Consider the following 26,155-nt stretch of genomic DNA (forward strand, 5'->3'; position numbering starts at 1 on the left):
TTAAGTGCTTCAGCCATTTCTAATGTAGCAGAGAGTCTGTGGTGAATTGTGGCAACAAACTTTATAAAGTTTGACTGTGATGAAGACACGCATGGTGTCAGAATGTTTAAAGTATGTGCCTTGATCTGTGCACACCAGTAGAGCAGAAAAGTATTTCCTGATGCTAAAATGCTGGGTTTATTGAAGTAATTTGATCAGATCATTAAAAACCTAAGGTCAGAGATTGTGTTTGATTTTGGTTTGTGTGTATGTGTGTGTTAGTGTGTGTTTACATATGTGTCTGTAGGAGTGTAGGGGATATCCATCCTTCCTGACAGGCTGCTGATGAAACAGTTATATTGGGGTCTCCTCACAGACAATAGCCATTTTCTTTCTTCCTCATCAAAGGACTGACAGTGTCTAAAATGTGACATATAGCTGTGAGATCCTTCGGCCTCTCCACGGCCTCGTACACCATCACATCATCTGAGCTGTGTGTATGTGTGTGAACTGGCATTTTGGAGTTAAGTTCATTAAGTGGGTTGTAATTAGCTAATGTAGGTATGCTTTTTCTAATACCCCTCTCTCTCTCTCTCTCTCCTCTGACTGGAGACATCAGACGGTCAGCCTTTATGAGTCAGTCTATTGCATTTGGATGTAATGACTCTGAGGAGATGATAATGGCACTAGAGAACAAGTGTTGTTTGTGTCTTTTATTTCTTTTTACTGTCTTTTAGATGTTTCATTGTTCCTGGGCACATGAAAGTGGAGAATCCATGTAAAAGTTAAGTGATGTGACCTCCTTACCTGCTCTAGCCTGAGTTCACATCTTTGCTCAGCCTTTGTGAAACATGGTTCCCACTGTAAAACCTTCAGCTCTTCTTCAATGAATCCATGTCTCCAATTCAATTCTAAAGCAGTCAGTAGAATTAAAAGATACTTTCTTAGAGCTTAGGAATTTAAATCCTTCAGAACTTAAAGCTTATTATTGGCTGCATCAAGCAAAGAAAACAACTAAGGAGATGCTGAAACTACTAAAATTGGGTTAAAAACTGCCCAACACATTATTAAAACCTGAATTATTGGTGTACTATCATCCTCCAGGAAGAAACATTTTTTGATGACGTTTGGTGAAATTAAATTGTAAAAAAAGAAATCAACAGCAGAACTCATGGCTATGTAAAAGCATCTCCACTCACACAATGTAAGGAGAACTCAAGGGATTGGGACCAAACAGCTGTGCAGCCTGAATAAAACCAATTATCAGTGAGGCTTATAAGAAAAAAAGGCATCAGTATGTTAGGGAGCATGAAGATTGGACTCTGGAGCAATGGAAAGAGGTCATGCGGTTCCAATGAGTCCAGATTTACTCTGTTCCAGGGTGATGGCTCGTCGGGATAAGAAGAGAGGTGGATGAAAGGATGCACCCATCAATGGATTTTTTTCCTCCCTGATTGCGCGGACATATTCCAAGATGACAATGCCATGATTCAGCTGGCTCAAACTGTGAAGGAGTAGTTCAGGGAGCGCGAGACATCATTTTGACAGATGGATCAGCCACCACAGAGTCCAGACCTGAACCTCATAAAGAATCTTTGGGATGTGCTGGAGGACAATTTAAGCAATTTCTCATCTTACAAGATCGTAGTGAAAATATGATTGGACAGTGAACATGAACAAATGTTGTGACATTCAAATAAGCTTTTCAAAACAAGGGCACGGTGAATGTGTGCTCTAATCAAAGCTAAAGGTGGAAAGAATCTAAAGCTAAAACTGAAAGAACCAGGGTGTTTTTCAGTTGCTACTGAATTTTTACAGAAGCTGTCTCCCTTATTGATCTTATTGGCTCTTCTGATTGGCCTTTATAGAGACTTTGAATGAAAGTATTTATAATGAGTATAGGGCAATATCAATTGGTAGCCCTTCAATCAGAGCACTTAGTTTATCTATAGTGTGGCTGTAAGGACTAGAGACGACTCAATGCTAGACCTAAAAAAACATTTGATTAAGTATTAAGTGCCTTTAAAGGCTAATAGAATTAAACACGTCTGCTTATTTGACATATCTCTGAAATGCAAATCAAGCACCAGCTGTGTATCCAGAAGTGAAAGTTCTTGTTAGTGCAGCATTACAGTATTTTGGCTGATAGTCTAAATGGTTGTTAACATGAGACAGTGCAAACAATGACCAGTGCTAATAATGCTGTTCCTGATCCAACTGCAGTTACTTAGTTACAAAGCTAACAGAAAATCAAAAGTGATTTGGCTTTTCAAGGCTTTTTAAAAAAATGATTGATGCTGGTAGTGGTGTTGTTGGTGTGCTGTTGGTCTCTTGTTACTGGGCATTGAGTATCATTTAAAGTAACATATGAAGTCGTGCGTGAGAACTTTTACAGTAGAGAGCTGGCACACTGAGTATTCTTTTAGAAGAAATAACTGTCTACTACTGCACCACTGTTGTGTGTATGTATGTGTGTGTGTGCATGTGTGGTTGTTGCTGTCTCCTGTATGACCTCTTCGCTAAGTCATTAGTGTCACCCTCACCTTGGCCTTAAGTTGTAACCCCCCTGGTATTCAAAGTATTCCCTGAACCTTACTGGGAATAGTTGTTGTTGGAAGTACAGGGGAATTCTGAGGCATAGACCGCTGGCCTCCTGCCTGCCGCCAGAACCCCTGACAAAGTTCAGAGCTGTGCTGAACTTTTGAACTTGGTGAAGTATGTTTAAGGGCAATAGGCAGACAGCAAAATCTGCACACAGTAATCCCGGGGGACTTTGGCAGCAGTGTAACAGAGAGGATTTCCCCATTTGAGACCAAGCGAACTGCTGTTGTACTAGTGAGCTCTCAGGACAATGTGGTATAAATGTCTAATCTGACTCTATACAAATCCTGTCAGTGCCATTAAAATACTTGAATGGATCAAGATGATACTCTGCATGACTCAAAGGTTTTCCTTGTACCAAGTAAATAAGATAGTATAGTTAGTATTGAGTATAGTAAAGAGTAACATAACAAATACTACTAACAGCAGCAAATTCGTTATGTTTCAACTATCTCTCAGGTTTTTAGTCTCATAATCACATAAATAAACAACTCTGTTAAATGCCACAGTTATATAAACACAAGCAAAATAGCTGTTATAACCTACCTCTGTCTGAAAAGGCTACCTGGTGTATCACTGCTCTGTGCTGTGGGTGTGTGTTTTGCTCTAAAGTTAGACCCTGAAAAAGTCTGTTGCTGCTGCAGTGGCTCTGTTCTTTGGCTCAGGGCCCGTGTGCTTTGTGCTAACATATCTGCTGAATGACATATCTGCTGAATGACTAGCGTGTTATTATTCGGAAATTTTGCACCATCAACCTGGCCAAGCCTGGTGGAAGACTCTAGTTATGCGCAATGAGTGCATGGGCAGAGTGCATGTGAGTAGACAGGTACCTAGGCGGCCCAGCATGTAGCCCATCCAATCATGCTTAAATGTTTACATTGTCAAAGAGGTCATACCATATGGGAATCAGGAAAAGTCAGGGAATCCCCCCAGTTGTTCTCCAGGGTCCATCAATGACTGTGCAAACTTTTAGGGAATCCATCCAATAGTTGTTGAGCTATTTCACCAGTGGAGAGACCAACAGAGACACATTACCATCTTTTCTACCATACTGCTAACATGGCTAAACCTGGCGACTGAAGCTGTCAAACATCTGCAACATGCTGCCACTGAAAAAGAGTTTCAGCCATTTTGAATGTAAAAGTTAATGTAAATATTTGTAAGATTCACAGTTTTGAGGTATATTAATACATGTGGTGTTTTCTAGGCACTGTAGCTGCTTCCTAGCAGGAAATGAATGAAGGACTGCACTGATAAAGACACATACAGTACAGTCTGTTAATGCAGTCATGAAATTAAAGGTTTACATCTTGAACTGATAATTGAACTGAATGTTTCTAGATTGTGCAGTGAGTAGAGTGTAAGTGGATTATCTATGATCAATTTCATGCATGTCTCCTTGCCAGGGTATTCATTCAGGCAAAAAGAGTCCCTCGGAGTGTCCAGACACCATTTTAATATTGCAGAATAATGAGTGGAATAGTGTGATGTGAACTTTAAGCAGACATTTAGATGTCTACAAGATGAAACTTATCTTGCGGTCCACTTACTCACTTCAGATGCTTATTTTCCAGTTCAAATATAAAATATTTGCTGATGTTGTGGTAGGGTGGGATCATAATGTCTAGTGCATAGCTTTCAATCCTCGAAGCAAGGCTCACTCCTCTGCTGCTGCTCTTCCTCAGAAAGCCTGTTGAGGAGAATTTGTAACTTTGGGCTACCTAAATAAAACTGATTTGACTACTAGACCATCTGAGGCTGCTGCTAAGAGGATCCCACACCTTCTTTTTGTCCACAGTATCTGTGACCACTGCCTCAAGCCCCCTGCTGCACAAATCTATCCACTAAAAAGTCAACAGTGTTCAAATCTGTCATTTCTCAAGGCAGAGATTTTGGATGATTACCTTCTACAAAGATACGGTTCAAAGAAGCAGTGTACTACTGTTCATCCAACAATACCAGGAAAACAAGCCCTCCTTATCTGAGTTTACAGTTCTCATACCTGAGGAGACACCTGAGGTGTGGGCTCAGCCGATGTTACAGTACATTTTTCTGGAGCTGAAATGAGAGGAACACATATGACTTTGTCACAAAAGATATTTATGAAGTTTTGTTCAGCAATGACTTTATTAATGGTCTTCTGAAAATGTGATCACATCTGCTGGATCATAAATATACATGGATTCTAATATTTGGTTAAAAGACTCTCAGCCATTTTCATATCAGTCAGCTGCTTTTGATTTCCATCCACAAGTTTCTGGTCATCCTCTGGGTGAATGTTTAACCACTCCTCTTGACAGAATAGGTGAAGTTCAACTAAATGAGTTGGCTTCCTGGAATTGACTTGTTTCTTCAGCACAGTCCACATGTTCTTATGGGGTTCATGTTTGGACTTTATGAAGGCCGTTCAAAACCTCAGTTCAGCCTGATTGATCCATTCCTTTACACTTCTGATGTTTGTTTGGATCACTGTCCTGTTGGAACACCCAACTGCACACAAGACTCAATCTTCTGCTGGTGATTGTAGGTGTTCCTCAAGAATTTGGAGATAATCCTCTTTCTCCATTATTCTACTTACTTTCTGTAGAGCAGCAGATCCACTGGCAGCAGAACAGCCACACACCATAATACTACCAGCACCATGCTGGACAGTATTGTACAGGGCTACCAAGTTTCGCCAAAAGCTTGGAGTGAGACTTTAGGAGATGGCAAAAAGAGTAATATCTGATTTTAAATCAACATCAGGATTAGACTGCTGTGATGTCATTATTCAGTCTTGTTCTGTTATTGTTCAGGCAGCCCCTCTATCATGTCCAATTATTTTTGCAACTTCAAAAACAGTTTCCTGAAATTGTATACATTGTTCATACTGGACCGGTATAATTATAGAGATGAAAATAATGATAAAATCTGATATAGCAATAAAAATTCAGACAAATGATCACTGCCCAGAATGAGCAGGTATTTCTGCTCATCCCCTCACATCTTTAAAACATTCAACAAAAAATAAGTTGTGTATTGTAAAAGAATGACCCACAGCCTCTACTGTCCTGTAAACCCTCTGAGCTTATGGTGTCAGTCAGCTCACAGGCAAATTAGTGATTTCAGTTTTAAATCCAGTCTGACACTCAACACTAACAAGAAAGAAAGAAGTAATAATATGGCAGTTATGTGGAACGTATGACCTCAGTTTTTTTTCATGTTGCTGAAGTGTGCATACAAGCTTCTGCAGATGAAGTGGATTATTGATGATCTGTATTAATGGTTTGATTATTCTGATCCTCTGTGTAGGAGCAGATATTATTAGCTATGTTACAGGAGAAATTATCAGACTGAACTATACCATTTTCCACTGCCTGTAAATTGTGGTGACTGTTTAAGAGCACATTTTATTAATGTAGAAAAATAACATAATTCATGTCAAAATTAGGTTGTTACCTTTAGTTTGACCTTCAGCTCCAGTTGACAGACAGTCAGGTGTTGTGTTGTTTGCAGTCTGTCAGCCAAAGTTTGTTTTTGCCTCCTGAGATGTGATGGCATGACCCGCCATGCCCTGCCTCTGATTGGTTGGTACATTTTGCCTTTCGTTGGGTTGGTGAGATTTAGGCATGAGGACTAATGATTGGTTAGGGCTCATATCTGGGTAAGCCAATCAGAGGCAGAGAAGGGCCCCAAGTACGGCAAGAAGCAACTAAGGAATATATTTAGAGAGGAAAAATGAAATACAAATGTATGATTCTAACCATGTGACAATTGAGGAATAGAATGTGATTGTGTGAAGATGCTCATTTGTGTGAGTCTCACGGTCGATATGTGAGACTTGGAGCTCTGTATGTGTGGTCTAATTGGGGTTATAGGCCTCACCTTCTCTCCTCCAAACACACTGCTGCTCGTTGAGTTTCCATCAAGAAGGTTTTTTCTTTGTCCATGTGATCAGCAGCAAACTTCAGTGGAACTTTAAGTGTCCAGACCAGATTCTTCCCTCAGCAGCAGGTGACACTTTTTCTGATCGTGGCAGTGACAAAACTGTGCTGTGAAATGTATATGTAAAGTTGGTTGCCCACTTAATCTTGGGACCTCTGAAACGACTGACCAAGTGACTTTCCTGACTTGTTCAAATCAATAATGTGCTCTTTCAGACCAGTACTGAACTCTTTAGACTTTCGCATTGTAGTGTTTGTGGCTAAGTCTAATGGCTGTATCAAACAAGTCCTATTAAAATTGGCCCAGAAGTGTCACCAGCTGTTATCAATCAGAATCATTTAGAAGAAGTTAAGAGGCCATGATACAAAGAACATTTGATTGACACATTCCATAAACACCAAAATTGATCACTCCAGTTGCTGTATATATATTTTTTTTTACACATTTTCAGAAGACCTATAATAATTAATTATTGAAACAATCTTCATAAATATTTTGTGTGACAAAATCATATGTGTTCCTCTCATTTATTACAGAAACATGAGAGCTGTAGAAATCATTGGAACTGAAGACTGACATGATTAACATGTTATTTATAAGAGGATGGAAACTTTTGATGAGGACCTCAGTTATACTAAGTTTCATTTACATTATCTCATTAATGTCATCACTGTGGACATCTGTAATGGAACAGCACTGTGGTCCAAAACTTCTCTAGACAGAGGTTGCAGATCTATCAATACTGTTTGTCCTTCAGCCTTCAGGTGGCTGCATAGAAAGAGAAAGCTATGTGGACAACATACTGTAAAAATCACCATTTTTAATTTAAAGCCATATACAACTCAATTCTATTCATATTGATCTGACTCCCCAAAATGTTCAATGTATTCAACACAAAGATTGACATGGATATACACATCTATACACTGGCAGAGAAAAATAAGGCCAGAAATGGCTTTTTCGAGGAATTTTTATTTTCATTTTTATTTTATTTTTTCATGCAAAGTTCTTCTTAGTTTTTCAGAACAACAGAAATTCAGGAGGGCTCTTCAGCAACACCTCCCAGAACATGACTGCTACCATCTATAGAGCATCGGCCACAGCAGTAAAGTGAGACATCTGCACAGAAGTATCTGCTGCCCCCTGACAACAGATACAGATGTATCTGCTGCCACCTGACGACATATACAGAAGTATCTGCTGCCATCTGACAATAGATACAGATGTATCTGCTGCCACCTGACAACAGATACAGAAGTATCTGCTACCATCTGACAACAGATACAGAAGTATCTGTTGTTCTATTACCAGGCAACATAACAGCTTTACTCCTCAGACTATGAGACTCCTGAACTCATCCTCAACACTCGTCCCTATCAAATAGTTTTGTTTGTTGTGACTTAAGAATTACTAGAATAAAGGAATTACAAACTGCGTTATGTTATACAGCCTTGTTTCATAAAATGACAATAAATTTATCTTAAATCTTGTAGTAGGGGAAACAGCTTAGAAAAGCTGTTTGACATATATAGGTGTACTGAGCTACTTGGCCTTTTGTTTAGTGCAGCTTGTAGAGAAACTTTAACCTGATGACTTCACTGGATGTGAGTCAACCCTCTGCACACTGCTCATGAATACATTGTATGTGTGTCAACTCACACCTTGTGCAAGTGACTTCAACTGTGAAAGGTCAAATGTGAATTTGTGAATTTAAAAGTGACTATCCAAACAAATGAATTACTTTCACTTCTCCTGATGGCTCTGCTGTCTGACAGGAAGCAAATGCAACGTGACTCTCAGACTTGAGAATTGGAAAGGTTATAAGTAGCTCAGCTACTGTGAGTGACCTGCTAAGAGTGGCTCTAAACACATGGTAACTACTGGTAACTACTCTTTAAATACATTGTATTGTATGGTGTAAACTGAGCTTCGTCTGATGGGCACTGCTGATTTGTATTTAATTGTATGCCAAGGATGATGTGTACACATTTTAAAAGATATTCTAAACTGTAAAAAAAAACAATTCATGGTATGTTTGATTAAATGTATGTACATATACTATATGTGCATACATCCAGAGTGAATCCCAATGGACAGAGATGTTCATTGGCTCAGGGTTCTCAGTCAAACAGCGAGAAGATGCTCAGCAATGCTATGCAAAAGTGTCGAAGTGCAGTGGATGTGTTGTTAAAAGGCCAGGCTGCTCAGAATACAGCAACGTAATACTAATGTATTGTTGTTATGTAATGCTCTGCCACTCATCCTCCCATTCACATTCATACACTGATGGAAGAGGCTACCCCCCCCCCCCCCCACACACACACACACACACACACACACACACACACACACTCAAGTTAACAGTTAACATGATAGTCCAGTCATTTCACATTATTCTCTTCAGCATTTACATCATTTCACCACAAACACAGACAGATAAATCTTCATGAGAATAGTTGTGCACAGGGTGCTGAACTCTGTTTGACCTGCTGAACTTGTCGACAGTGTCTCAAGTTATGAATTATCACAGTGAGCTGCCAACAGCCATGCTAACGATGCAATTAGCATCTGTTATTTGGGCACTCATATGACTCCACAGCAGGGGATGAGGGGCAAGCAGATGCTGTGCAAATGCAGTTTGAGGAATTAACGCTCCCATTGAAGTTTATGTGCATCCTTACTGTGCCTGACTAGGCCCATATGATAGCATTACGAAGTGATTATTATTTGAAAACACAATTTCCCCTCTTCTGCTGATCAATTGTTTGACCTTTTAGGTCTGGATCACAGACCGTACAGTCCCTTGGTTATTTCTGTATAAATGATTAATGATTTTAAAGCAAATCATATGGTAATTATCTTTACAGCTGAACCTTACAAATAATAATAGAATACCAACCTGATTACAAAAAAGTTGAGACGCTGTGTAAAACTTAAATTAATCCAGAAAGCAATCATTTACAAACTGTGTTCCTTAAACATTTTTCTTTTTTCAAAATATCTGTCAGGCTTGTCACAAAATCATTCATTGCTGGATCCTCCTGCTTTTCGTGGTACTTAAACCAAATACAGGCAAACCAGGGAGGGCAGACCAGATTCTGTTCATCTCTGTGCTTGTCCCTGTTTTCTCCAGTCTCCACCCCTCACTTCTTTCATGTACTGTTCATGGCAACAAAGTGTTTTGGTGTATAAAAGTGCTGCCTTCAATGACATGACTGCACCAGCTATTACAATGATTTACACTGGACCATGTTCAGGCCTGAGGATCTAATTGAAAGCAAGATATTTTCAAACCTCTTTCAACACCGTGTTGTAAATTCACTACAATGGTCACAAATTTGGAGGAAAATGGCCTTGGCCGTGCAAAGTTTTGTCTCCACTGGGTGATGTGAACAATGAAGGCAAGCAGACGCTCTTTAGAATGAGGAGAGGAGACAAAGTTCAGAATAGCTCATTCACATCGTTCGAGGGCTGGACCCGTGCGGATAGGATAGCCGGACATAAAGGTGTCAGCTACAATTTACTATTACAATTTGGCCATTAAACTGAAACTCTTATCGACAGTGACTTACAATGAGTACAGCAGTTCAGCATTTGTGGATCCAATAATCGCAAGAAGCACAGTAATAAACAAGGGCCAGGGACAACAGCACAATGCGAAGAAGTCGATGTGGAGTGGAGGGAGGCTAGGTGTGTAAATCAGAAGGGCACCAGAAAGAGAAACAACTTGTGAAAGAGGCCAAAGCACATCTCCCAGTACACCATTAGCCTGTAGAAACACTGGTTCTCACTTAGCAAGCCGAATGAAGCCTTTTATAAAGTGTTGCATATACATGCAGTCAAAATTTTTGCTACACTGATTAGTACATGTAGTACATTCATCATCATCTATTCATCCACCTAGACCAAGACCCAATAGTTTCCATCTGTGCAGACACCTAAATCCAGCTGTCTTTAGCAGGATCCATGCATTATTCGCTGAGAAATTAACAGAAAACATCTTATCTTGCACTGTCAAAGACAGTGAACAAAATTCCTGGATCTGTCCCTTTATCTGGATCAGCACCAAAAGTTGTCTCTCCTGGGCTGGGACCTATCCTCCATCCAAGTTTCATAGAAACTCATTCAGCAGTCTTTGTGTAATCCTGCTGACAACCAACCAACCAACTGACAAACACATAGACACAAATGAAATCAGGTGGAGGTGATAACCAGGTCACACAGGACATGAAAAGGCTTTTTACATGCACATTACACACAGCTCATTATGTCATTCCACATAACATTTTCAAAGACATTTGAGGTCTTACATACATCTACAGTATGAAGTGATGAAGGTATAACTAATATATATATATATATATATATATATATATATATATATATATATATATATATATATATATATATATATATATATATATATAATTATATAATTATATAATTATATAATTATATTATTATATTTAAGTCCATATCCAGCGGTATATTAGGATCAATCATAAACTAACAAAAGAAACAAGAGGCTCCCAGATTGGTGTACACTCTTTATATAAATCATATTGCTATGATGAGCATCAAATACACAAACAGACTTCAAAATAATGTATTCATAGAACAAGGACAACAACACAGGAGCCGTCATTTTACTGACATTAATGGACACAAAGTGTGGCTGGTTCCTTTTAGATTACCATCGCAAGTAAGAGAATTACTACATAAAATATCTCCACGAGCATGAATATCTTAAGCTGTTTACATGCTGATAACAAACGCACCGTTGGCAAGACTGAACCAGAAGTATAACTGATCTGTCTTCTGGTTACTCATATTGATAAGATAACTACATACTATAGAGAACCACATATGCCATCTCCACTGATGACATGTGTAATATTATATTACTGAATTTGTAATGATTTTAAGGCACTATTGTTAATCTTTTTATTTTATTATTAGGAAGATTTCATATTCATAAAGTGAAATGCATTACTCAGCCCCATCCTTTAAATTAGTTTGGACTGACGTTGATTGTTATTTTGAATCTCTTAATCTGGTGACCAATAAAAAAAACATTTCACTGATTAATATGTTAGTCTGTTCCATTTATGTATATACCGATTTAACTCTGCCCTTTCCTGTTGATACTTTTGTAATTTTTTTTTGGCCCTATTGACTTTGGCTTTATCGATAGAACAGCTGAAGACTGGGACAGGAAACAGGATGAGAGAGAGGGGTAATGACACACAGCAAAGGGCCTCAGGCCAGGAGGCAAACTCAGGTCTGCTGCAGCGAGGACAAAGCCTCTGCACATGGGATGCCTGCTCTACCAACTGAGCTAAACAGTGCCCCACTTTTGTCTTTTTTTTCTCTGTCACTTTATACATTGAAGTGACAACAGTAAACTTTTTAAAAAATTTTTTACTGTCAGTTCATGTGACCAGTAGAGGAGCAGGAGAGCCACGCCCCACAGATTTCCTGCCCCTGCAATATTGGTCTGTTTACAGTAAAGACCAAACTGGGACTGAGAGCCTGAGAAGCACAAAGATCAAGTGAGGATCACAAACCATGAGTAAGATGAATCCATCACACCTCGTACCTCTTTGTTTGTTTACAAGCTCTACACCACCTGCACCACCTACACTACCCACCCAGTCTAACACTCTACTGTGTTAACAGTGAGATGTTCAATGACCACCGCAGCATTTGTTACCATAAATGTGAGCATGAATCTTATCTCTGACCCCACAGTGAACATGCTACTGGCCTACTTCCACTGTTTCTCTTCAGGTTCAGTGCCCTGAATCTGAACTAATCAGTTTGAACTCTGTTTCACCCTCTGTCAGCTCATCTGCCAGGGTCATCAGCCCTCTGCTTTGCTTTCCCTCCTTCTATGGATTCCAGATTTCCCTACTATTTTCCCTTTTCCCTCCAACTTATTGATTCTGTAAGCATAATGGAATGTGTGTGTGTGTGTGTGTGTGTGTGTGTGTGTGTGTGTGTGTGTGTGTGTGTGTGTGTGTGTGTGTGTGTGTGTGTGTGTGTATGTGTGTGTGTGTGTGTGTGTGTGTGTGTGCATGTGTGTGTATGTCAGGACCACCCATCCTCTGTGTGTCAAGAGTAAATATATTAACTGTCATCCCCAAATCCTTGCTGGTGTTTCCAAATAAACCACAGATAGTTGCTGTTTATCTCCTCACAACTTCATTAAACCCTTTGTTTTCATATTCTAATATTCTGCTGTTTGTGTTATAATAAAGAAGTGATTTCAGATCATCATGACTATTGCAGAAAACATGTATTCATACATGGCCACCAAAGCAGATTTTTATTTTATTTTATCTTTTATATAAAAAGACTTATTTGTTTTCTTTGTGAGAGTGAGAGCAGAAGCTGTGCAGAGACGGAGTCAGGAATGAATTATCCCATCTTAGCATGAAGACTTGGAGCAGGGGGAAACAGGGCGTGGTTCTGTCAGAATCAGGAACAAGTACTTTACCAACACCCCATCAGCAGCTCAAAAGCTCACTGAGTGGCACGTTGAAGCAGTTTGTTGATCTCAGCCCCCAGAACAATACATGACCATGCTAGAGCTGAGTCTTGACAAAAGACAAAAACTTAAACCTGCACTCAATGACCACAAATGTGTTTGTGAAGATGTGTTTCCTGCTCGTCATGTTTATTTAAAGGAGTACCCCACCTATTTGGCATTGCATCTGTATGACCCCCAAATAAGATGCAACAGGCTAGAATACTGTCCTTATTCCACACATCCTATGTTGTTAGAAGCTAGTGCCAAAATTACCCACAATTCAACTCAATCATCAATACTTGAGATGTAGCATTGAGTTGCTAACCCAAGCTACGTCCACTATATAGCAAGTGCATCTATAAAGCTTAAAGGTTCCATGTAGTGTCTGATGTGTGAACACATGAAGACATGGTAGAAGCTGATTGGCTGTGCGCCTAACTCTGCATAGAGCCAGCCAGAAGTTTCTTCTGCTGTCAGTCGTGATGCTGAACCAGGTCGACATGACTGCAGCTCTCTGGTTTACACAGATGTTATTCTTTTCCACTCACTAAAGATGGTAAATGAGGGAACTTTTCAAAATGTCAACTCACTGTGGTTCAACCCTTAAATTTAAATAAAATGACAAAAACAAACAAAACAAGATTCTCCACAAAACAGTTTTATTAAATTAAAAAGCCCAAACATCATAAGTCACTTAAATAAATTTGGGTAAGACACAAAGTTATATAAACAGACTCTACATTATATATGTACATCAACCTATAGATACACCTCTGAGCTGATTAAAGTGTTCCATGTCTGTGTATAGTGCCTCTTGTTTAGTTTGCTCATATTAAAAAAATATATATGTACAGTCCAATGTATTAACATCATAATATAAAATGTAAAATACGTTTAAGTCATCTACAATATGTACAGTTTGTGTCATGCCACAAAATCCACATGGACTTGAGACAAGAAGATCAGAATCACAAACACTTTCAGTTCATGTGTAAATGCAGTCTTTGATTTGTTTCTTGAGAGCACCCAAGTGCTTCCCACAACTTCCCAAGTACCTTGATTAAGCTGAAGCTTCCCTGTGGATTCAGAGATCAAACACAGATGATACCTCTACATTGATTTAAGGAAACCCAGCCTGTTGGCATATCGGTTTAATTTTGTACATAGCTGGTAAACTTGGTTGGCAGATTGTCCACAGGATAGACAGTAGGTCCTGTTTTCATGGTGGGGGGGCCATTTAAAAGACTCCAGTGACACTTTGTGACCACTTCCACCAGGAAGATCTTCAACAGGACCTTAGCAAACTCCTTCCCCACACACATCCGGGAGCCCCCTCCAAACGGGATGTACTGAAACCTGGAGGAGTCGCTGGAGGGTTTGCTCATGAAGCGCTCCGGCTGGAAGTCTTCCTTGTTGGGAAAGATCTCTGCCACATCGTGGGTGTCACAGATGCTGTAGATGACGTTCCAGCCTTTGGGAATTTGGTAACCCTGAAATGGTAAGGGGAACTAATCAGTGAGCATACGGATATATACATAAGTCATAAGTTTACAGTACTACAGCTCATCCACAAATTGAGTTCAGAGGGATCTTTGTCAACTTACGTTGAGCTCAAAGGTCTTGAGAGCCACTCTGAAGCCTCCTGGGACAGGAGGGTTGATCCTCAAAGTCTCTTTAATTACACAGCCTGTGTATTTCAACTGCTCCAAGGACTCGATGTTTAGACTCTGGAGGTCCATCCCCTGCTCCTCCTGAAGATACATACAGATGAGCTTGTGAGCAGAGGCAGAGACTGTATGAACTTGTAACTTGTTGTATGTAGCTGAGCAGCTTCATCCCACTGGATTCATTTTCTACATCAATTAGTGTTACTAACAAAGCTTCAATGTGGATTATCTCTGCAAGTGTTGTACCAAATATTTCAAGTGAAGAGAAAACTAATTATATTAATGTAATCTCATCTTCATCTGCAACTGAACTCAAATACCAGGCTGGAATTGAATGGACACAGAAACATGTGTCAACACTCACAACATGTGAATGAGTTGGAATTTGAATGTCAGCGTTATAAAAGAAGCATCCAACTATTGAGTACAGCCCTCATACCAACCCCATACTGTTCAATTAAAAAAAACTTAATTTGTTCCGGGTCAATTAAAGACCGTGTTTAAACACATGGAAACAATATCACAGCAGATATCAGCAAGCCCTCTTTCTAAAAAGCTAGACACTCCTGCTCCACTACTAGCTTTTCCTCCACATTTCATGGTCTTCCTTGTGAGTGACCTCCACAATAACTGAGCTCACGTGATTCACTGATAAAGACCATGAGATGTAGCTGAAAGCTCACTGAATGATAGTAGACAGACTTGTAAACAGTTTTGGGCCAGGTCCTCTCTGCAAGGTCAAAAATGGGTCTTTTCTTACACGATGAGGTATGATTGTTAATTTTATCAATTCTTCATAAAATGATCTCATAAATTAGATGAATGCAAAGGTACTGGGACTGTTGTCATGGTGACTGATCAGCTAAATAAATGGCAGACGGAAGTATTTAAAGGGTTGAAAGACAACTTCAAGATGCCACAGTTACACAGTGTATAGTACCTTGTCCATCAGTTCCTGCCTCAGTCTGTCGACAGTGTCAGGGTTGAGGCCCAGGAACATCAACAGAGAGGTGGCTGTGCTGGCCGTGGTTTCATGGCCCCCGAACAGCAGCTCTGTAGCAGACTCTTTAATGGCCTGGAGACACAAATGTAGATGCACTATTTGTTTAGGTCCAAACAAAACCATGGCTTATAGGAAGGACAGTGATGACATCATGTGACTACCTGCATGCTGAAGGGTTCCCCATTCTTCTTGCTGCTGTCGATGAGCTGCTGCAGAGCGTCTCTGTGTTTTGTTTCCTTGTCTGACTCTTGCACCTTCTTCTTGATGTTCTCCTCTATCTTTGAGTGGATGAAGTTTCTCGCCTTCAGACCCTGGAGGACAGTAAAATGAGCAAGGAAACAAGATGAATCAGACTGGACGTACACATGATTCAGTTTATGAATGCAGACACATTTCATCAACTCTACTTTGTTCCGACTTAAAAGGACCACACAAACATTTTGAAGACTTTAGCACGTTTACTGGCAGCCATGAGCTCCAGTCATTTTATACTGTTGTGAAAATCTATTTCAACACTGTAATATAATGGAATTGTTTTGATGTTGATGTCAATGTGCTTTTAAATATGGTTGCCTATGCTGCAACATGCAAAATCCCTGCTATGAGTGTTCAACTCTGCATTAGTTTATGCAACTCTGTATTCATATCCAACAGTCATGCATCTACACGTGTCTCATTATTGTGCATTTTGAGTCACATATTTCAATCCTGAAGCGGAAAGTGTTCAGTTTTTCTCCCTTACCCTGTACAGCCCGCTGAAAGGCACATCGATGGGCAGTGAGAACAGATTCTTGATCATTTCTTCAAAAGCCTCCACCAGCTGCTGCTCGTCAGTCTTTATCTGTTCTGGCTCGAAGCCCAGGAGGATCCTCATGGCTATGCGGAACATCAGCCTCTTCATCTCCAGATAGACCAGCACGCAGGAGTCCTTGGCCAGCCACTCCTTCACTGCAGCCTGCACCTCCTCCTGGATGACAGGGATGTAAAGCTCCAGAGCCTCCTTGGAAAAGGCCCGCATGATGGCCTGGAGAAGGGCAGGAGGTAGGTGAGATTTATGGAAACAAGGTGCATCATCTAGTATCATTTTCTATCCAATCATCCACTGGGGGACAGAGCAGTGCTGTCTCAGTGCACTGCACAAATGTCCTCAATCTGTCTGGTAACAGCCCTTCAGGTGTCTCAGAGCAACTTAAACCATCTGCCAGAACATGAAGATGTTTTCCCTGTTTCAGTATAAATCTACTGATAATGCTTTACTCTGAAACAAAGAGATTTTTAACCTATGTTAGTGTATAAACATGCAACATGTCTGTAGAAAATCATTGAAAGTTAAGACAGGCTTAAGTCACCTTCATTAAAGTCCAATGAACACAAATGATGGTGACTGATTATCAGACACGGCAGTGATGAGACTACTTATTAAATCAACTGTGGTAGTCGTTGTGCTCCTTGATTCAAATTAAGCGAGCCGGAGGAAGGAGACACATGTGCTCTTCCTGTCCATACCCGAGTCCTCCAGTCCTGTCCCGTTAACACTGAGGACGCTGTCAGACCACTCACCTTTTTCTTGGTCTTGTGTTGGGCTCCGTGCACATTGGACAGCGTGTCCGAGCCCAGGATGGTGCGCACAGATGCGGGCCACTGCGCGGACACGAGCCGGTGCTCTCCCAGTAGGATCTGCCGGACATTATCCGCTCCGGTGACGCGCACCGTGGGGTTCCCGAAGAGGTGTGTGCGGTAGATGTAGCCGTACTTCTGGCGCTTCATCCGCAGGAACTTTCTCCTCTGCACAGTCACACACAAACAGCAGGAGTTAACGGAGAGCCGGAGATCTGTGCGTTCACACATTATCATTACAAATCACTGTCCAGCCTGCCAACGTTAACATTAATCAACAGGCTGCTAAAAAGCACAGGTTATCTCAAAGTGTTAAAAATGACATTAACCATGTCAGAAGCGTTCGGGGACACAGCGGACAGTCTGCGACCCTGTGAGCCTCACGGTCCCCCAGCACCAACACAGCCAGCAGCATTTAAACAAGGTAACACATCATCCGTGTCCACGTGAGGACACCAGGCATCACCAGGTGTTTCCGCCTGTCAGCTGACTGTGCCGCACGTTTACCTGGAGGATGAGCTGCAGCGTCTCTCCGATGAAGGGTAACCCCATGGACCCGGGTGGCAGCGGGCTGGGACAGCTCGGGTCTCTGCCTCGGATCATGTAAACCTCCCACAACTTCAACGCCACCAGAAAAAGCAGGACGGGGAGCACGATGGTGCAGAGGAAGGTGGCCAGCAGTGTGCTCAGAGCCATGCTGCTGTTGCGCTTTGTCAGAGAGGTCGTGCTACTCAGGTGAAGCTGTGTCAGCGTCGGACACTCCTGGCTGCTCCTCCGCTTCTTTTATAGGCTGCCAGGGCTGCGGGCAGCCGGTCACCCTCTCCTCCCTCAGATAAATTAGTTCACTCAAAGTTCATCTTTAATTGTGGGTGTCGCTCGGCCCCGCCCCCCGGCCCGGCCCGGCCCGGCTCACTCGCTTCTCCATTTGTTCCCAGGCCGCATCTTTAATCCTGCCTCCTGTTGCACGCAGACAATCCGCGGCGGATTTCACTGAGAAAAGGTGAAGACTCCCTCCGAGACAATGGGAGCGCGTCCCAAGACGTCTTTGTTGGCAATAAGCCGGCTAGTTTACACACTCATTAGCTCGGCTTAAATTCCGCTGCAGGATCAGGAGTCATGCCTGCAGGGCCGCCCGCATCGCATTCAGCAGCAGAAAGCTTTGAGCGACACTTTTCAGGTACTTTACAGGACGGAGGAGCTGAAGAATGTCTTAATCCCTCCGCCCGTGGCTTTGCTGCGCCTTCACTGCAGCCTGCAGTCTGCAGTCTGTCCCTGCAACCTTCAGTCAGTGTCTACAGTCTGCAGTCTGTCTCTGCAGCCACAGCTCTGATCGTGTAGCTGTAATCATTCACTCTGATCATTCTCTGCTCATCATGTCTATATGTCTATATTTGCCCTTAGCGTTGATTGGATTTGTACTTGAATGTACCCGCTGCTGTGATAGTTTCTATGTCATATAATCTATCACAGTAGGAAAACGGGCAGCTGACCATGTTCAGTTCCAGCCTCTGATCCACAAGGAGACTTTAACCCTCCTCTCTTGTAAAAATGATAAAATGATATCACTGACTGAGTTCAAACCTGGGTCAGCAGGGACACGAGGGATGCGCGCACACAAACACGCAAGCAGGGTTATCCTCGGGCTACGCCGCCTGAAAAGTAAACACCGAGCAGATTCGAGTCCACAGAGCCGAGACACCAGAACCGAGTCAACAGAGTCCAAGTCACCACATCCTCACTGTGCGTGCGCGCTGTGTGCGTGTGTGTTTGAAAGAGAGAGAGAGAGAGAGTTAGCGTGTGTGTGTGTGTGTGTGTGTGTGTGTGTGTGTGTGTGTGTCAGCGAGACGGCTGGCTGCTGCTGTTGCTACAATGACACATTACATGGATAGATGTGTGTATTCTGGCTGACTGTGAGCACCCTGAGGTTCACCCCGGTGTGAAGGCATGGCAGCTATCACTGTTGCAGTCACACAACAGCCCAGACACATGATCTGATCTCATAAACTTCCACCACTCTCCCTTTGACTGTTAGCTGCAGGGCTGCAGATACTATGAGGACACTGGAGACATGCAGTCTGTGTTTGTTCTTGGACTGTCAGGGTTTGAGCAGCCTGTGGAGTGAAACCTACAGTCTACACTGAACAACACAGTGTGTTTTAGAGTCCAATCTAAGACTGAAGGCCAGCAGTAACTTAAGAGATTAAGGGATAAAGGTTCATTTATTATTAATTTGACATCACCGGTATGTTCAAATAACATCTGAAGCGTCCCTTTATGTGACACAAAAAATATATATATATTTTTTATAGAGTTGAGGAGTCTCACAGCCCAGGGAGTGAAGCGACTCTGTAGTCTGGTGGTACAGCAGCAGATAATTCTGTATCTGTTTGCTGTAGGTATACCTATTTACACATTACATACATTCTATTTATTTTAGGACCGAAGAGAAAGAAGTGTTGAGGGGAAACAGCTTGTACACAAAACATTCACATTGCCACTTTGTAGATTGGCTGTTACAAATGTGTCAATATGAGCCACATTGTTGGACCTTAAAGCAGTATACTTATAAGCATTTTTAGAGTTCTGGCATTGAGCTGGTTTTGACTGGCCAGCCTGGCAACCCAAATGTATAGCTGGTCTTAGACAAAAATGATACATGTCCCTGTAGCGGTCCTGTCAGATCATAGAGGGCTTCAGTGATAACCTACAGATTCCCAACAAGTCAGCTCCAGAGGCATCAGGGCAGCTGCTCTTTTTTTGATAATAAATAGTAACACATTGTGTGAATCTGTAATTTCCTGATAAATTCCTAAAAAAAATTCCAAGAATGAACTTTATAATTTGACACTGGTCATAGTTACAATGGGGGACAAAGGGTTCAGCTATGTTTGTAGTCTTTTTTTTAAACTGTGCACTTTTGGAGAAGAAATGCAAAGTCAGATTTTTATTATTTACAATAGTAATGGGGTAATTCATTTTTTCCATCAGTGAATAAATAAATTGTGCTGATCTCAGTTGTTGTGATATTCCTCTGACATATATATGCTTAAGGTTTAAGCATGACAGGAACAGAAAAGCTCTGATGACAGTTTTCATGAGATTATTGTGAATCAGCGACAATATGAATGTGCCTTGCTGACTCTATGTTCAGACAGACAGCAGTGGGTGATGCATGATCAGGGTGAGTGGGTTTCCAACTGCTCGTTCTGTAGCGGGTGAGTTTTTGTCATCACAATGTGAATGTGTGAAACAGGATTCTGCTGTTCAAGTGTGATAAAGCCAAGGGGGGAACACAACTTGTTCAGGCAGAAATGTAGCACAGTTAGTTCACCTCGCTGTTCTGTAAAGAACATACAGAGAGTGAATGGACCAGCACTAGAGGTTGAAACAGGGCCACATCAATGTCTATATAATGTGCTGTGTGTGTGTGACCCACCACCAGGTGATTCAAACAGCAGTTAGTAGTTAACCCAAAGAAGAACAGGACAGAACAGAACAGGTCTGCAAACTGAAGAGACACTGAGGTCCAGGAGCCTCTGGCCCTCTGAGACACTCCACAGGACCCGATTAGCTACAGAGCAGAAGGAGCAGTGAGACATTATAAATAACCTATTATAAAGACCTGTTACTGTTCAGAACGCTGCTTGACATGTTTCACCAGTGGGACTCAGAGCAGAACAGCAGCCCCATCCAAGCAGAGGTCCACAACACAATCATTTCTAACATTTCTATGCTTTATAATTCAGATTCAGCGCTATGTAATATATTTTATTTCCTATATATAGAATGTTCTATATTTATATAAATATAGCAGAATTAGACCATAAATGACACTGACCAACAAAGGAACAGTTTTTATTTTCTCAATTCAGTCGTGCAAGATCAAAATGAAAACCTAAATTATTTTAATTTTCCAGAATTACCTGAGATATTCCAATGTAGTAATCTACAGTCACGTGTTTGATGAAGTGTTTGATAAAGTGTTTAATCTCTCCTCCTCCCTGATTGTGGATGCCTGAGCCTTTTTGAGGATGCGCCTTTAATTGGGAGCGTGATGCTTGCCTGATACTGCTGACCTGCGCAGATCGCATTTATTCCGGCATTTTACTTGGATGGTTTCTCTTTCATTTATTGGAATGTCGATCCAGAGTGTGTACAGGGTGTTTTTTGATTTAGATTTTTTGATTTAATTTCCATGCAGCTTCTCTCCTCCCCGGAAGTTTACCTAACCTGTGACAGCACTGCTGGTGATTTCTTTCGTGACAGTCCTCTTCTACTCCTGCAGACAGTGACGCCTGATTGGCTTTCAGTGACAGCAAAGTTTGACAAAATCGAAATGGGGTGTCCCAATGAGACTTCTTCAAGTTGATTTCTTGTTGTCTTCTTTGGTGCTCCACACACATCTGAGCTCAGGATGTAGTTAACCTACTAACCATTTCCCCTCCCTACAAGGAACTTTATGTAAATGGACATGCATTTCTATAGTGCTTTTCCAGTCTACTGACCACTCAAAGCTTTATAACACTTGCAACATTCACCCATTCACACACACGCACACACATTCATACACTGATGGCAGAGGCTGCCAATTGCACATAGGGAGCAATTTGGGGAGCAAGATTGCTCAAGGACACTTCAACATGCAGCTCAGCTCAGCTCAGCCAGGGGGAGCCAGGATTCAAACCAGCGATCTTCCAATCACTTGAGTACCTGCTCTACCTCCTGAGCTTCTGCCGCGCCTATAGTGACATCAGTAACTATTACACATCAGAGGTAAAAGTCTAGTTTCGGATGTCTGCCTGGATATGAATAATATGAAGAGGATACCCCTAGGCCGGCCTTTAGCTTACAGCAGTGCTTCATATTTATGTGTATGTGTTCATCATCAGGCTTCACAGACTGTAGAGCAGCCCTGAGTTACTCACTGTGAAATGTAACAGACCACCAGGACTGGCAGGTCCAGGATCAAAATGGGACCAAAAATGAACACATAAATACATCAGCTGTCAGTCATAAAACTCTGTGTGTGTATGGTTTGTGTGTGTGTGTGTGTGAGAGAGAGAGTGTGTACTCTGTTGTGTTGATGAAACACAGACAGCTGATAGGCTGATGAGTTCACTGACATCTGCTTCTGCTCTCTCTCTCTCTCTCTCTCTCTCTCTCTCTCTCTCTCTCACTCACACACACACACACACACACACACACGCACGCACACACACACACACACACACACACACACACACACACACACTGTGGCAGAGAGCGCACAGTCAGCACTTGTGCTGGCGTGTGTTTCAATCTCCCTCAGCTCGTGCATTGGCTGACCTGCCTGTGACCCTGACATCTAGGTGAACTCTTGCACTCAACCAAGTTCACCGGCTGTAAAATGGGGGGTGGAGGATGGAGGGGGAGAGATAGGGAGAGAGAGATGGAGGAAAGGGGAGAGAAGATTACTGAGGTGTATAATCTTGATTTCATGTAGAATGTTATTGTAATTATTACTTTATTACTGTTATTAAAAGAAAAGGTTTCAGCAGTTCAGTTTGGTTCTATAAAGCATGTATTATGGTCTGGGCTCTCTCACCACAGGGCAGCTGCTGTCAGGGATAAAACTAAAATGTTTAATGGATAATATATTTTTATGATTTAATAACTATATTAATACTATATATTTTTCTAAATGGTTCTGGGTATGTGATGGTTAGTTCAGCCTCTGATCTTCGGACACCTGCAGTGACGGGACAGAGGGAACACAGCTGAATACTATATTCAAGCACATAGGCAAAACTGTGGCACTGAACTGCTTTTTGTAATATGAGAAATCACTGTGTGTGTTCTGATGCTGATGCGAATATCATACTGTAATTATACATCATATAATTAGGCTCTCCCATGATGAGGCAGGTCTGGCACAGCTCAGAGAACTAATATAATGAGCCTGCCTTAAAATACAAAAGGCACATCATCAGGTTTATTATCTCACACTGATAAATAAAATAATGATGATATAATATCATCTAAACTTTATATGTTAGTTTGTGGAGTGGCCCTTTAATTATACATCCAGTACATGAAATGAGACAGTGGAGAAACACAAGAGGAGAATGTGGTCGTGGAGAAGACAATTGATAAAGAACTGGTGCAGTGTGTGAGGAGGTGGGACGATGAGGACGTGCCATGGGTCACTGTCTCTGCTGTATTGTTGAACTGAATGTAGAAGCTGTTTACTGCCTTGTAAAAGTGTTTGATCCCTACACTTAAGTTCCTCCCACTGCTGTCAACATGCAGGAAGGAAACACTGAGCCCTCCTCTCACTGCATTCACACAGGAAAGCAATATGACAAATGAAAATGTTTCCTACCATAGGACGGCGTTACTGTTCTCCAGCTGCTGCTCACTGCTGCCATCTCAGGGTCCTCTCACAGACACCAGTCATGTCTCTACTCAACTCACGTTAACCAAATATGCAACACTGTGAGAATGTTTGGTATGTGAGGGGAAGTTAATACTCTGACACACTCAACCAATACTGACTTTGAGGTGTGTGTGGGGATATGACACCCATCTTCACTCTGTAGATGTAGAGACAGAGGGTGTGTATGTGGAAGAAACGTCACTGTCCAGAAGAAGACTGGCAGATTGTAAGAAGACTGTGTGTGTGTGTGTGCGTGTGTGTCCTGTGATAACAGAGATCTCCTAATGTCTCTTGCCTCATTATGTCTGCGGCGACAGGGATCCTTCAATTTAAATTTTATTTGTAAGGGACAATGTGCAATTAAAATATAAATGTAACCATTTAATGCATTGTACCAGAGTCAGCCTTAGGCTAATTTACATCTGCAGTCCCATTGCTGACCCAGGCCAAAGTTCACTTACTGTTTCCCAGGTGGCATGTGTGTGTAGGGATGCAGTGAGACTCTGAGGGCGAGACGAAAGATGAGAGAAGACTTTCACAGAACAAGTAATGAATCTGTCAGAGTGTGTGTGTATGTGGAGAGAGAGAGGAAGAGCGTCCATATCTGTGTCTGCTAGTTCAGTTAGAGATGAAGCACCGTGCCTCTGCTCCTTTGTTTCATGCAGTGGTTTAAAGGCTCATTCACCAAAGTAATAATTGAATAAAATCAACATATTTAGTGAATGACCTCCACCTATAGAACTGGAAACCTTATCCACACAGCTCATATGGTGACTGCAAAGAAACCAGGCTGGAAGAACCTCCATGATCATTTAGTTATTTTGCTTGAAGTTCGAAGAGAGGGCAGCATGAGAAATGCATGGTTTCCATGGGGACAGTAGGGACAGATCATGGTGACATTATCTCTGAACTGAAGCCATATTTCATTTCAGCTCACTTTTTACTCCTACACGTTTGTTGTGACCGTGACATGTTTGTCAGCATAGTATGGTGCTGTGTAATACAGTGACACTCTGCTGTTGTGTTTGCAGTCTAAAATTGACAGAGATAGATGTGTTTTCAAACCTCCTTGGACTGCGGAGGTGGCAGCAACTGTTAATCTTCAAAACATCAAATTGATCTTTAATAACAGGGTCAGTTTGGAGACCAGTGTTCACACGGACAGAACAGTGTTTACATGGACAGAGTTCACATGGACAGTGTTCACACAGACAGGACAGTGTTCACATGGACAGTGTTTACACAGACAGGACAGTGTTCACATGGACAGTGTTCACATGCACATGGTTTGACTCTCAGTATTAAACAGCAGGAGCTGTTGACTCTGACCCTGAGAGTCTAACCCAGCATCCCGGCAGCTGTTCATGCCACTTATGGATGAACTTTAAAGGATACAGAATAGGGCTGCATGATATTGAAAAAAATTATTTTAACCTTGCGATATATATTGTGATATGAAAAAATACAGGAATTTTCATCGGATAATCTGAATAGCACTTTATGTTATGCTGCACTGCTTCTATCTTGTGGACAATTAACCTGCACTGATCTTACCTCTTTTTGTCGTACTGAGCTGTGTGGTACCGACATAAATGGTCAAACAAATTAGTTGTGTTACTTCTCATTGTGACACCAGATGCAAGGCAACGTCGACACAGAACACTTTGGTCAATATAGCATTATAACAATATAACACTGCTTTTCATTTTGGCACCAAGTCCTCCTTTTCTGCGACTTTCTCTTCTTGTTGCTCATTTTTCAATGTTGTTACCAGTGACTCACTCCATGTGCAGGGTTGTGGTCTGCTTCAGCACACTGAATAAAAAATAATGTGATTGGTGGATCGCTGTGCATACAAGAGTCTGCATGCACACTGCGCGTCAGGTATCCTTGAAATTAGATGAGTTCATTTGCCTCCTACATTGCAGGCCCTGCAATTGACTACTGCGCAAACGTACATCGCGATGACGATGCTCAAACGATGTATCGCTCAGTTCTACTACAGAGGTTAAACTTGACTGAGCAATTACTTAAGTATTAACATTTGTGTTTAATTCCATGAGACTGTAAGCCCAGATGTTAGTGGTTGCCAACATGACAAACATGGAAAGGCCCAATTGTCATTACCTAGAAATAATTATCTGATTTCTCAGCATAATGCATTTAGATCTGGTGATAACTGTGAGATATGCAGTTTTGGACCAGCCTGACTGTAGCTCAAGAACACAACGATAACAAGCAGACATTACTGTTCAATAAACTTTTATTACAGCACACAAAATAAAAACAACAAATTTAGGACAACAACATCTCAGTCAGGGCATCTCACTGAGAACAATGACATAAGGTAAAGCAAGGATTCCTTTGGATATCAAAATGTACCCTCTCTCCACATCTGAGGAAGATCTGTCATTTTT

General features: G+C 41.5%; 1 protein-coding gene across 1 annotated transcript; it reads right to left on the reverse strand.

Moving 5' to 3' along the window:
* Positions 1-13,673: 13,673 nt before the first annotated feature.
* On the reverse strand, positions 13,674-18,137 carry LOC119009641 (cytochrome P450 26A1). Its single transcript, XM_037081104.1, has 7 exons — positions 17,831-18,137; positions 17,267-17,491; positions 16,449-16,730; positions 15,868-16,017; positions 15,644-15,778; positions 14,641-14,787; positions 13,674-14,526 (listed from the first exon to the last, which is right to left on the reverse strand). The coding sequence occupies exons 1-7, from the start codon at positions 18,017-18,019 to the stop codon at positions 14,188-14,190; spliced, it is 1,467 nt and encodes a 488-aa protein (XP_036936999.1). The 5' UTR covers positions 18,020-18,137; the 3' UTR covers positions 13,674-14,187.
* Between the last annotated feature and the right edge of the window lie 8,018 nt (positions 18,138-26,155).

The sequence above is a fragment of the Acanthopagrus latus genome, chromosome 20, assembly GCF_904848185.1.
Source record: "Acanthopagrus latus isolate v.2019 chromosome 20, fAcaLat1.1, whole genome shotgun sequence".
NCBI classification, from domain to species: Eukaryota; Metazoa; Chordata; class Actinopteri; order Spariformes; family Sparidae; genus Acanthopagrus; species Acanthopagrus latus.